Source organism: Pelophylax lessonae (genome assembly GCF_965119305.1).
Source record: "Pelophylax lessonae genome assembly, chromosome: 4".
NCBI lineage: Eukaryota > Metazoa > Chordata > Amphibia > Anura > Ranidae > Pelophylax > Pelophylax lessonae.
Window position 1 is genome coordinate 20,949,618 of NC_138771.1, and position 12,892 is coordinate 20,962,509.

Sequence of the window (12,892 nt, forward strand, 5' to 3'; positions counted from 1 at the left end):
ATGCACATGGGAATTGGGACTAACGCTTGGCTGGGTTGCTGGGCCCCCGGACAAGTGGGGCCCCCGGGCAACTGCCCAGCATGCCCATTCGGTAAGATGGCCCTGGGGCCGAATACTTTATCAAGGCACTGTATATAGATATATGTATGTATATATATATATATATATATATTTTTTTAGCAGAGACCCTAGAGAATAAAATGGAGATCGTTGCACTACTTTATGTCACACTGTATTTCTGAAGCGATCTTACAAAACGAAAACAGTAAAAATAGCCCAATTTTTTTCTAGAATGTGAAAGATAATGTTACGCCAAGTAAAAAGATACCCAACATGTCATGCTCCAAAATTACTTAAAAATCTCCATAGGCGACGCTTTATATTCACTATTGTCACACTGACTCTCCTCCCAGCCAATCAGGAAGAGGGTTGTGAGACCCCTTTCCCGATTGGCCAAAAAGAGAAGCGATCTTACTGGCCAGTGGCCAAGAAGAGACAGAAGAGACACGGCTGGAGGAGAAGGACAGCGGCTCAGCCATCCAGCACTCCCCGACTCGGACAGGAGGAAGGAAGAGGTAAGGAGGGAGACCTTTGGGGGGGGGGGGGGTGGGTGACGTGTCGCCTGCCAACTGAGACTGACTGACTTAACAACCCACCGGGGGGGGGGGGGGGATGCGCATTGGTTTGCCGATGCCCCCAAATTACCGAGAACCAGCCGCCACTGCTGGACACTAAAGGTCAAACCTAAAACCTCTAAGGCTCCATGTACACGGGACGTTGTTAAAGGTCCCTTTGAATGCTGGAATTTTTAGGACGTTTGAAACGTCCGTTCGGTCGCGTTTGTACCCGCGTTTAGCGGGCGTTTAGCGGCGTTTGCGGGCGTTTGCGTTTAGAAGCGTTCCTAGAGGTCAAAAAAATGATTCCCCTTTAAAATGGAAAAACGCGAACGCTAAATGCGGGTCATCGCGTTTGGACGCGTTCGGACGCGTGCAGACGCGTTCGGACGCGTTTGTGCGTTTGAAACGCCGGGAAACACACGTTCGAACGCAAATAATTGCGTTCTAAAAACAGTCCCTGAACGCAACTGCCTGCAAATGACTGTAAACGACCTGGTGTACATGGACAGATAAGATAAAATGTAGATGGGTTCAGGGGCTTCTGAAATAAACGCCCAACTGCTCCTAAACGGCCATTTCCAGCGTCCCGTGTACATGGAGCCTAAAGTGAATAATAAAACATAACTGTGCAGCGCATTATCTAATCAATGCAAGAAAATTGTGCAAATAAAAATATCATGAAACTTAATATACATAAAGTCCATAGGTGACATAGAAAATTCAGCCTCAAGTGGAAAGGAGTGATTCCAAATATCATGCAGTTGTGTATGGCGAAGCTCAGACCATCCACCAAAGACAAACACTGCAAACATGTAAAGAAAACATTATTAGTGCCGTGTGCAATACATACAAAATAGAATACAATAATATACAGAACTTACAAATTTTCTTTACATTTAGTAATAAAGGATCAGGGGACAGGTTCTCTTTAAGTTTATTGTTTACTGACAGCTAAGCAGAAATCATACTAATGCCAGTTGTTGCCAATTTTATTAGGAAATCTGGAATGATGAAAGAGCAGGAACACATTCTTTGTAGCCAGCCAGCACACATCTAAAGAAAATGATGAAAATACTTGATAATTCACCTTAAGGTTCCGATTTGTAACATTCCACAAGCATCATGGATTGTATTATCCTCATAATCTGGTATTGTTTAAATGTCAATATTTTTTATTTTTCTGGAGCAGTTTATTCATAGAATATTCTTTTTTCATGTCCTGTTTTAGTGCCCCCGTTTATTACGCAACCACCAGAGATTATTACACGAGCGCGGGCTGGCACGGCTCGCTTTACCTGCAGTGCTACCGGAGATCCGGAACCCATCATTGCCTGGCTGAAGAATGGACAGCAACTTAATTCAAACGGGAGAGTGCGGATTCAGTCAAGGGGCAGCCTGGTGATCACACAGATCGACCTGGAGGATGCTGGGTATTATCAGTGTGTGGCTACCAATATACTGGGCAGTGCTTGTATCACAAATAGACTCCAGGTGACAGTCCAGAATGGTCTACCTGGTCCACCGCAAGACCTAAGAGCCCTGGCTGTGACCAGCAGGACAGTCACCGTGTCCTGGGAGAGACCGCAGAGCTACTGGGAGAGGGTCATTGGTTTCTCTCTGCATTACACTAAGACAGGCGGTATGTATATCCTGATTCCTGAACATTCGCTTGCCGAATATGCAAAATATTATAGATAGGCGATCTGTGTTCTGTATGCCCACATCCTATCATTTACATACAGTGCATCTGGAAAGTATTCACAGCGCTTCACTTTTTCCACATTTTGTTACGTTACAGCAGGGGTCTTCAAACTTTGGCCCTCCAGTTGTTGAGGAACTACAATTCCCATCATGCCTGGTCATGTCTGTGAATGTCAGAGTTTTACAATGCCTCATGGGATGTGTAGTTCCACAACAGCTGGAGGGCCGTAGTTTGAGGATCCCTGCGTTACAGTCTTATTCCAAAATGGGATAAACTCATTAACTTCCACAAAATTCTACAAACAATACCCCACAATGACAATGTGGAAAAAGTTTGTTTAAAATCTTTGCAAATTTATTAAAAATAAAAAACAAAACAAAAACCACATGTACATAAGTATCACAGCCTTTGCCATGACACTCCATGATTAGGAAAGGCACACACCTGTCTATATAAGGTCCTCTATTTACCAGTCCATGTCAGAGCACAAACCAAGCCATGAAGTCCAAGGAATTGTCTGTAGACCTCGAAGACAGGATTGTATCCAGGCACAGATCTGGGGAAGGGTACAGAAAACTTTCTGCAGCATTGAAGGTCCCAATGAGCACAGTGGTCTCCATCATCCGTAAATGGAAGAAGTTTGGAACCACCAGGACTCTTCCTAGAGTTGGCCGCCTGGCCAAACTGAGTGATCGGGGGGAGAAGGGCCTTAGTCAGGGAGGTGACCAAGAACCCGATGGTCACTCTGAGAGAGCCCCAGTATTTCTCTGTGGAGCGAGGAGAACCTTCCAGAAGAACAACCATCTCTTCAGCACTCCATTAATCAGGCCTGTATGGTAGAGCGGCCAGACAGAAGCCTTTCCTCCAGTGGCGGCTGGTCGATAGGGGGCGCAGGGGCGCTGCCCCCCCCCCCCCCAAAAAAAAAGAAAGAAGAAAGATTTACAAAAAAAAAATGTAAATTTTTCGCCCACTAGGGGCGCTGGACTCAGTGCTGGGTATGGGGGGGGGGGTTTGACCCCACCCTCGGCCAGCAGAGGCGCCGATTGGCACTCTTCAGTGGGTCATCGGGGCGCAGAGCAATGCGCCCCGACACTCCCCACTTTTCTGATGTCCGGGCGGTGATTGGTCCAGACTCAAGCCTGGACCAATCACAGTAGGACATCATCTGGTCACGTGACGCGTGGGGCGGTGCACCGCCCCGGCGTCACGATCATCGCTTCCGGCTTCCGTTCCTTCCCGCGGCCCGAGCAGTGTGTTGCAGCAGCCGGAGAGAGAACGTCCCGTCCACTCAGAGCTCTCGCCGAGTCGCCGCGTGACCAGGACCAGTCCAGGACCAGGAGGAGATGGAGACCAGGACTCGGAGTCGGATCGGGCGGCGGCGGGCCTTCTTGTTCGTGGACGGACGGCAGAGAGGCCTGGCCTGGGTACATCCATCCATGATGCCTGTACATTGACCTGTGCCATCATGCCTGTACATTGACCTGTGCCATCATGCCTGTACATTGGCCTGTGCCATCATGCCTGTACATTGACCTGTGCCATCATGCCTGTACATTGACCTGTGCCATCATGCCTGTATATTGGCCTGTGCCATCATGCCTGTACATTGACCTGTGCCATCATGCCTGTACATTGACCTGTGCCATGCCTATACCATCACCTGTGCCATGCCTATACCATCATCTGTGCCATGCCTGTGCCATGCCTGTACCATGACCTCAAAGTCACGCAACTTTTTTTACCGCATTTTTTGCCGCGAATCAATACCTATTACATTTTTCTTTTTGCGCCCCCCCCCCCCCCCCAAAATTTTTGAGCACCAGCCGCCACTGTTTTCCTCAGTAAAAAGTACATGACAGCCCGCCTGGAGTTTGCCAAAAGGCACCTGAAGGACCATAAGAAACAAAATTCTCTGGTCTGATGAAACAAAGATTGAACTCTTTGGCCTGAATGGCAAGCGTCATATCTGGAGGAAACCAGGCACTGCTCATCACCTGGCCAATCCCTACAGTGAAGCATGGTGGTGGCAGCATCATTCTGTAGGGATGTTTTTCAGCGGCAGGAACTGGGAGACTAGTCAGGAGGGAAAGATGAATGCAGCAATGTACAGAGACATCCTTGATGAAAACCTGCTCCAGAGCGCTCTGGACCTCAGACTGGGGCGAAGGTTCATCTTCCAAAAGGACAACGACCCTAAGCACACAGCCAAGATAACAAAGGAGTGGCTACGGGACAACTCTGTGAATGTCCTTGAGTGGCCCAGCCAGAGCCCAGACTTGAACTCGATTGAACATCTCTGGAGAGATCTAAAAATGGCTGTGCACCGACGCTCCCCATCCAACCTGATGGAGCTTGATAGGTCCTGCAAAGAAGAATGGAAGAAACTGCCCACAAATAGGTGTGCCAAGCTTGTAGCATCATACTCAAAAAGACTTGAGGCTGTAATTGGTGCCAAAGGAGCTTCACCAAAGTATTCAGCAAAGGCTGTGAGTACTTATGTACATGGGATTTTTTTCATTTTTTATTTTTAATCGATTTCAAACAAACTCCTTTCACGTTGTCATTATGGGGTATTGTTTGTAGAATTTTGACGAAAATATTGAATTTAATCCATTTTGGAATAAAGCTGTAACATAACAAAACGTGGAAAAAGTTAAGCGCTGTGAATATATTCCAAACGCACTGTATATCATATAAACAGAGGTGTAGCCATGGACTTCTGTAGGGCATATAGAAAGTGATACCACAGATGATTGTATAAAAATAAAAAATGTATACGAGCCTGGATATGCCCAATAGGCTCTGTATTGTACTATATATTGAAATTTTACAATAAAAAAATAATGAAAAAAAAAAAAGATTTAAAATCACATATAACACAGAGTCCATTATAAGGTTCACACATTATTTCATCCAATGATCCACATGTGGACTCAACGCATTTCAAATGATCTTCCTCAGGAGCACATGTGAATGAATATCAATGGCCTGGAACCCAGTCTCTTAAAAATCAAAGGCATATTTTTGATTTTTAAAGAGACTGGGTTCCTTGACATTGATATTCATTCACATGTGCTCTACAAACAATCAAAAGAAAAATTAGTTGTGTGCCGGAATGAAAATTCTGGACCGAAATCAAAAATTCAGAATGCACTTGGCCGAAAACTGAAACCGAAATGGACAGTTTTCAACAATTTTTTAAAATGTAATTAATGTGACTTGACATTTGTGCACCAAAGTCAATGGGAAGCGATTTTGCATTGATCTCAATGGAATGCGATTTTACATTAAAGTCAGTGGGACGCGAGTTTGCTTTGAAGTCAGTGGGACGCGAGTTTGCATTGATGTCAATGAGACACGATTTTGCATTGAAGTCAGTGGGACACAAATTTGCATTGAAGTCAATGGGACACAATTTCACATTGAAGTCAATGGGGCGTGATTTTGCATTGAAGGCAAAAGAGGGCATTTTTGAATTGAAGTCAAAAGGGGGCATTTTTGCACTGAAGTTAACAGTGGGCATTTTTACATTGATGTCAATAGGCGGGCATTTTTGCATTAAAGTCAAAAGGGGGAATTTTTGCATTGAAGTCAACAGCGGGCATTTTTTCATTGAAGTCAATAGCGGGCATTTTTGCATTGAAGTCAATAGCGGGCATTTTTGCATTGAAGTCAAAAGGGGGCATTTTTGCACTGAAGGCCTGGTTTACACCTATGCATCTTTTTGTGCTTTTCACAGGAAAAACACTACAGTCCATTTACCATGATTTCCTATGGGACACGATCACATCTATGCTTTTTTCAGCTGCTGCGTTTTTTGGAAAGGGTCAGGGACTTTTTAAAAAAATGCAAAACGGTGTGTTTTTGGCTCAATAGACCCCCATGGAGAAGCAGCGCAACAACAAATTGGACCAAAAAATGAAAAGCATAAAAAATGTATAAAAAAAAACATGGGAAAACCTGTCAAAAATTCAAAAATGCATGCGCAAGAATACAAAACACACTGCAGAAACAGATCAAAAGCAAGCTGCATAGGTGTGAACCAGGACAAAGTCAATGGGACAAGATTTTGCATTTAAGTCAATGGGATGCAGTCAATTTCGGCACTTTTTTTTTTCTATTGGCAAAATGCCGATAAATTTTCGGCCAATAAATCAGTGCATCCCTAAGAAAAATGGATGCGGGCTCTGCCTATCACGTGTGCTCCTGAGGAAGATCATTCGAAACGTGTTGCGTCCACATGTGGATTATTGGATTAAATAATGCGTGAACCTTATAAAGGATGTGGTGTTTTATGCAATTTTAAATTATTTTATGTATAATACATTTTTTATTTATTATTATATTATATATTATTATATTATTATTATTTATTATTATTTTTATATAATCATTTATGTGATGTCACTTTCTATATTCCCTGATATTATACCCCTGCCGAATATGTAAAGCGGGCTTGGTGCTCCTCCAAACCTTTCCTCTTTTGTTTTACAGGTTCTGAAAATATGGAGTATCAGTTTGCAGTTAATAATGACACCACAGAGCTGAATGTGAAATACCTGGAGCCGGGGACCAATTATACCTTTTATGTTGTCGCTTATTCTCAGCTAGGAGCCAGCCGTGCCTCGGAGCCCCTGGTGGTACAGACATGGGATGACGGTAATTGGCTTTGTTCTGTGTTCTCCGCTCCGAGTTACATTTCCAGGGACAGGTTTAAGGCATGCCTGTATCTTACTGAATGGAATGAAGTGAAGAAGAAATCTAGAGGGGGTTCATACTATACCTAACTATTATGATGTTTTCTGAGGACGTCATGATTATGGAATAATGACCTGTGTGTCTTCATTCTGTTCTCCTATAGCAGCACAAGATGGTAAGGCTCAGACAGAATTAGCTATGATAGGCTAAAACCAGGGGCATTGATATAAAATTCACCGAGGTCCAACCAGGAAAATTTCCTTCCACCAGAGGTCCAAATGGCAATTTTTTTCAGCCCTCTCCTCCTATATCACAATCGCTTTAATCAGTGTCCTCAGTCCCCCCCCCACTTCAAACTAGTTTTCTCTTTACAGTAGTGTTCTCAGGCCCTCTGCATATCAACCCCCCCCTTTACAATAGTGTACTGAACCCCCTGCATATCACCCCCCCCCTCTTTACAATAGTGTACTGATCCCCCTGCATATCACCCCCCCCTCTTTACAATAGTGTACTGAACCCCCTGCATATCACCCCCCCTCTTTACAATAGTGTACTGAACCCCCTGCATATCACCCCCCCTTTACAATAGTGTACTGAACCCCCTTTACTTCACACACCCCCTTTATTCAACCCCCCCCCAAAATCATCACCCCTGCCCCATAGTACTGTCCTCTGCCCCCTTCACATCCCTCCCCCATAGGGTTGCCACCTCATCCCTTTAAACCAGGACACATAATAATGACACGGGTTCTGAGGCTGATATAATACATATAAGGCACGAAGTGAGTTTAATTACCACCTTAATCAGTCACAGAACCGGTGTAATATTTGTGTGTTCTGGTTTAAAGGGATGAGGTGGCAACCCTACTCCTCCACAGTACTGTCCTCTGCCGACCCCCCCCTCCCAGTAGAGCCATGCCCCCTTCACATGCCCCCCCACAACACTGCTCTCCCTTCACATCCCCCCCTACAGCTTTGCCCCCTTCACATCTTCCCCCACAGCACTGCCTCCTCTTACATCACAAATCCCCCCCAGCAGTAGTGTGCTCTGTCCCCCTTTGCATCAAACACCTACCCCACAGCACTGCTCTCCCTTCACATTCCCCCCCCCCCAAAGCACTGCTCCCCTCTCACATCACAACCCCCCCCTACAGTAGTATGCTCTGTCCTCCTCACATCAACTCCCCCCCTCCCCACAGTACTGCCCCCTTCACATTCCTCCCCCACAGTACTGTCCTCTGCTGACTTCACATCTCCCCCAAGCAGAACTGTGCCCCCTTCACACCCCCCTACAATACTGCTCCCTCTTTACATCCCCCCCCACGGCACTGTCCCCTTTATAACTCCCCCCCCCCACAGCACAATCCCCTCTCACATCACAAATCCCCCCAACAGTAGTGTGCTCTGCCCACCTCGCATCAAACACCCACCTCACAGCACTGCCCCCCTTCACATTCCCTGCCACAGAAACACTGCCCTCCTCTCACATCACAACCCCCCCCCCCACAGTAGTATGCTCTGTCCTCCTCACATAAACTCCCCCCCTCTCCCCCCCCCACAGCACTGCCCCCTTCACATTCCTTCCCCACAGTACTGTCCTCTGCCAACTTCACATCTCCCCCCAGCAGAGCTGTGTCCTCTTCACATGCCCCCACAGCACTGCCCCCCTTTACATCTTCCCCCAAAGCATTGCCCTCCTTTAAATCTTCCCCCAAAGCACTGCCCCCCTTTACATCTGCCCCCTCTCACATCTCCCCCCCCCACAGCACTGCCCTCTTTAACATCTCCCCCCACAGCACTGCCCCCTTTACATCTTCCCCCAAAGCACTGCCCCCCTTTACATCTCCCCCCACAGCACTGCCCCCTTTACATCTTCCCCCAAAGCACTGCCCCCTTTACATCTCCCCCCACAGCACTGCCCCCTTTACATCTTCCCCCAAAGCATTGCCCCCCTTTACATCTTCCCCCAAAGCACTGCCCTCTTTCACATCTCCCCCCAAAGCACTGCCCCCCTTTACATCTTCCCCCAAAGCACTGCCCCCTTTACATCTTCCCCCAAAGCATTGCCCCCCTTTACATCTTCCCCCAAAGCACTGCCCTCTTTCACATCTCCCCCCAAAGCACTGCCCCCTTTACATCTTCCCCCAAAGCACTGCCCCCTTTACATCTTCCCCCAAAGCACTGCCCTCTTTACATCTTCCCCCAAAGCACTGCCCCCCTTTACATCTCCCCCCACAGCACTGCCGCCCTTTACATCTTCCCCCAAAGCATTGCCCCCCTTCACATCTCCCCCAACAGCACTGCCCCCCTTTACATCTTCCTCCAAAGCACTGCCCCCTTTCATATCTCCCCCCACAGCACTGCCCTCTTTCACATCTCCCCCCATCATCCAATCATGTGCAAGCAAAAATAGAGTTTTTTTTTTTATATTTTCCTTGCACGCGATTGGGTCTTCTTTACAAAATTTACTTTAACCAAACTCACTTAGCTAAGTGTAAAACCCCTTGCAATGTGAACGGCTTATTTGCCCTTAGTAAATCCTTCCCTTCAGGGTGAATGCTTGTAATATTTAAAAAAGCTCTGGGTATCGAGCTATCTAACACCCTGGGGTAGCCAATATTAGACAGCTTTATTTTATTCTTTGCGCATACAAAGCTTGAGTGTAACACAAAATATGGTCAAAAAGACTGAGTTACCTAATAAGTGACCGTAAGGGGAGAGTTTTACCACGTAAACTTGGAACAAGAGCCCGCATCCCAAATATTCCAAACAACAGCGAAAAACACCCCCTAGGAGGTGGGACTTTGAAGGGCAATAATAATAGTACTTGTATAAAACAATGTACGTTTATTGACAAATCACAGATAAAAAAGAATAACTATATACCACAAAAACGGCACTTCAGACCCTTGGAGACCAAATACAGTAATTTTAACCACTTAAGCCCCGGAAGATTTTACCCCCTTCTTGACTAGGCCCTATTTTGCGATTCGGCACTGCGTGACTTTAACGGACAATTGCGTGGTCGTGCGACGCTGTACCTAAACAAATTTGACGACCTTTTTTTTTCCCACAAACCGAGCTTTCTTTTGGTGGTATTTGATCACCTGTGCGATTTTTTGATCATGCGCTATAAACAAAAAAAGAGCGACAATTTTGCAAAAATAACAATATTTTTCACATTCTTTTATATGAAATTCCCCCCAAAAAAATTTAAAAATCAAATTTTTAACATTTTTTGGCCAATTTGTTTTCTGCTACCTATGTTTGGTAAAAAAAATCGCAATAAGCGGATTTTGATTGGTTTGCGCAAAAGTTATTGCGTTTACTAACTACGGGAAAGATTTTTGTCATTTTTGTTGTTTTTTTTTTAACGCGTAATAGCGGCGATCTGCGATTTTTTTTTTTGTGGGGCTGCGACATTGCGGCGGACAGATCGGACCCTTGACTGACATTTTTGACACTTTTGGGGGTACCAGGGACATTACTACAGTAATCAGTGCTAAAAATATGCACTGTTACTGTAAAAATGACACTGGCAGGGAAGGGGTTAACTTTATTGGAGAAGGAGGGGTTAAGTGTGTCCCTAGGGGCGTGATTCTAACTGTGCAGGGGCGTGGCTTTTCATGTAACAGCAGAGATCTACGATCCTACATAGCAGGACCGTATGATCTCTGCTGTTACACAAGGGAGAATGACAGGCGGCTTTGTTTACATTAGCCGCCTGCCTTTCTCCCTCTGTAACTGATGATCGCGAGTGACCGGCGGACATCGGGTCCGCCGGTCAGTCGCGTATAGGTGTCCGTGAACGAGCGGGGGCGGGAGCGCGCCTCCGGCGGCGCACGCTTGCCCCCTATTGGCTCACAGGCGAGTGACGTACCCATACGTCACTTTGCCTGCACGGGGCTGACCGCCGCAGTATATGTACTTGCGGCGGTTGGCAAGCGGTTAACTAAAAATGGCACTCCAGATCCTTGGAGATCAAAAATGGTAATTTTGACCAAAAACAGCATTCCCAGCCTTTGGGGATCAGAAATGGTAATTTTAAGCAAAAAAACTGCATTTCAGACCCTTGGAGACCAAATACAGTCATTTTGACTAAAAACGGCACTTCCGACCATTCAGACAAAAATCGGTCATTTTAAGCAAAAAACTGCAATTCAGACCATTGGAGACCAAATACAGTAATTTTGACCACAAACGGCACTCCCGAACCTTGGAGACCAAAAATTGTAATTTTGAGCAAAAAACGGCACTTCAGACCCTTGGAGACCCAATACAGTCATTTTGACTAAAAACGGCACTCCCAACCCTTGCAGACCAAAAACTGTAATTTTGACTAAAAACAGCACTTCAAACCCTTGGAGACCAAATACAGTCATTTTGACCACAAACGGCACTCCCGAACCTTGGAGATCAAAAATGGTAATTTTAACCACAAAACGGCACTTCAGACCCTTGGAGACCAAATACAGTCATTTTGACCAAAAAACGGCACTCCCGACCCTTGGAGACCAAAAACTGTAATTTTGACCAAAAACAGCATTCCTGGCCCTTGGATGTCAAAATTTTGACCATTTTATCTTTTCACTGTTTATACAGGAATTGGGTTCATTGTGCTTAACCGCTCCATTGTGTCATTATTCGCATGTATATATTTATTCTTTTTTATCTGGGATTTGTCAATAAACTTGACATTGTTTTATACAAGTACTAATAAGTGACCATGAGTTGTAATTTCCTTTTTTGCCTGTAGTGCCACCTTCATATCAAGTATGGTATTGCGGTTGTCCTTCCCATTTTTGATATCTCCTGGTTACTCCAGGAATAGAGGGGGGCTCCCCCAGCATCGAGGTCCTTTTTTCCCCTATACACTATCTTATTCCTGGCCCACCCAATTATTTTCTTTTATTCCTACCTTGTCTTATGGCTCATACTCTTTTGTACATTTTGGTTATTTTTTTAAGATGACGTTGACTTGGCAGTTGGCTTATGAGTTATGACAACAAAGAGTTGGGTTGTTGATGCTTGGGGGGGGGGGGGGGTCCAACCTTGCATTGAGCCCACATGTGGTCATGAAGGCCATATCCCCCATCCATTATATAAGGAGAGGCCAATATTCTGCTGGGCAATGGAAATAACTGTCTGTGAGTAGTTATGGGTGGTGGTGGGGAACCCCTGACTTTCTCCACCAATGGGCCCAATAAGGCACCTCGATTATTACCTCTATACCTCATTTACTGATTGTCAATTTCTTCAATAGTACCAGCAGCTGCCCCCATGTTGTCACTGAACGGTGAGACCCCGGAGGATATCACTGTTAAATGGCTGCCTCTTCAGCCTGAGCTGACCAACGGCCACATCACCAAGTACCGCATTGAATACTCCATGCAAAAAGACGGTAAGAGGAAAAGAATGTCTTCAGAAGTCACCTTTGTCTTTAAAATTGCTTTTTAGAAGCAAAAAAATCCCTAAATATATACACTTTATTGTCAAAAGTATTGGGACACCTGCCTTTACATGCACATGACCTTTAATGGCATCCCAGTCTTAGTCTGTAGGGTTCAATATTGAGTTGGCCCACCCTTTGCAGCTATAACAGCTTCAACTCTTCTGGGAAGGCTGTCCACAAGGTTTAGGAGTGTGTCTATGGGAACGTTTGACCATTCTTCCAGAAGAGCATTTGTTAGGTAAGGCACTGATGTTGGACGAGAAGGCCTGTCTCGCATTCTCTTCTCTAATTCATCCCAATGGTGTTCTATCGGGTTGAGGTCAGGCCAGTCAAGTTCCTCCACCCCAAACTCACTCATTCATGTCTTTATGGACCTTGCTTTGTGCACTGGTCCAAAATCACTTGGTGGAGGGGGGGTTATGG

The 12,892-nt window shown here is 45.6% G+C and overlaps 1 protein-coding gene across 1 annotated transcript in view; it reads left to right on the top strand.

The window, feature by feature from the left end:
* The window catches only part of IGDCC4 (immunoglobulin superfamily DCC subclass member 4), a 245,416-nt gene that overhangs the window by 169,278 nt on the left and 63,246 nt on the right, over positions 1 to 12,892 (top strand). Inside the window, exons 7-9 of the mRNA XM_082255108.1 lie at positions 1,846 to 2,256; positions 6,814 to 6,978; positions 12,281 to 12,418. Of these exons, the coding sequence (XP_082111234.1) occupies positions 1,846 to 2,256; positions 6,814 to 6,978; positions 12,281 to 12,418 (714 nt within the window). The remainder of the gene's footprint in view (positions 1 to 1,845; positions 2,257 to 6,813; positions 6,979 to 12,280; positions 12,419 to 12,892) is intronic.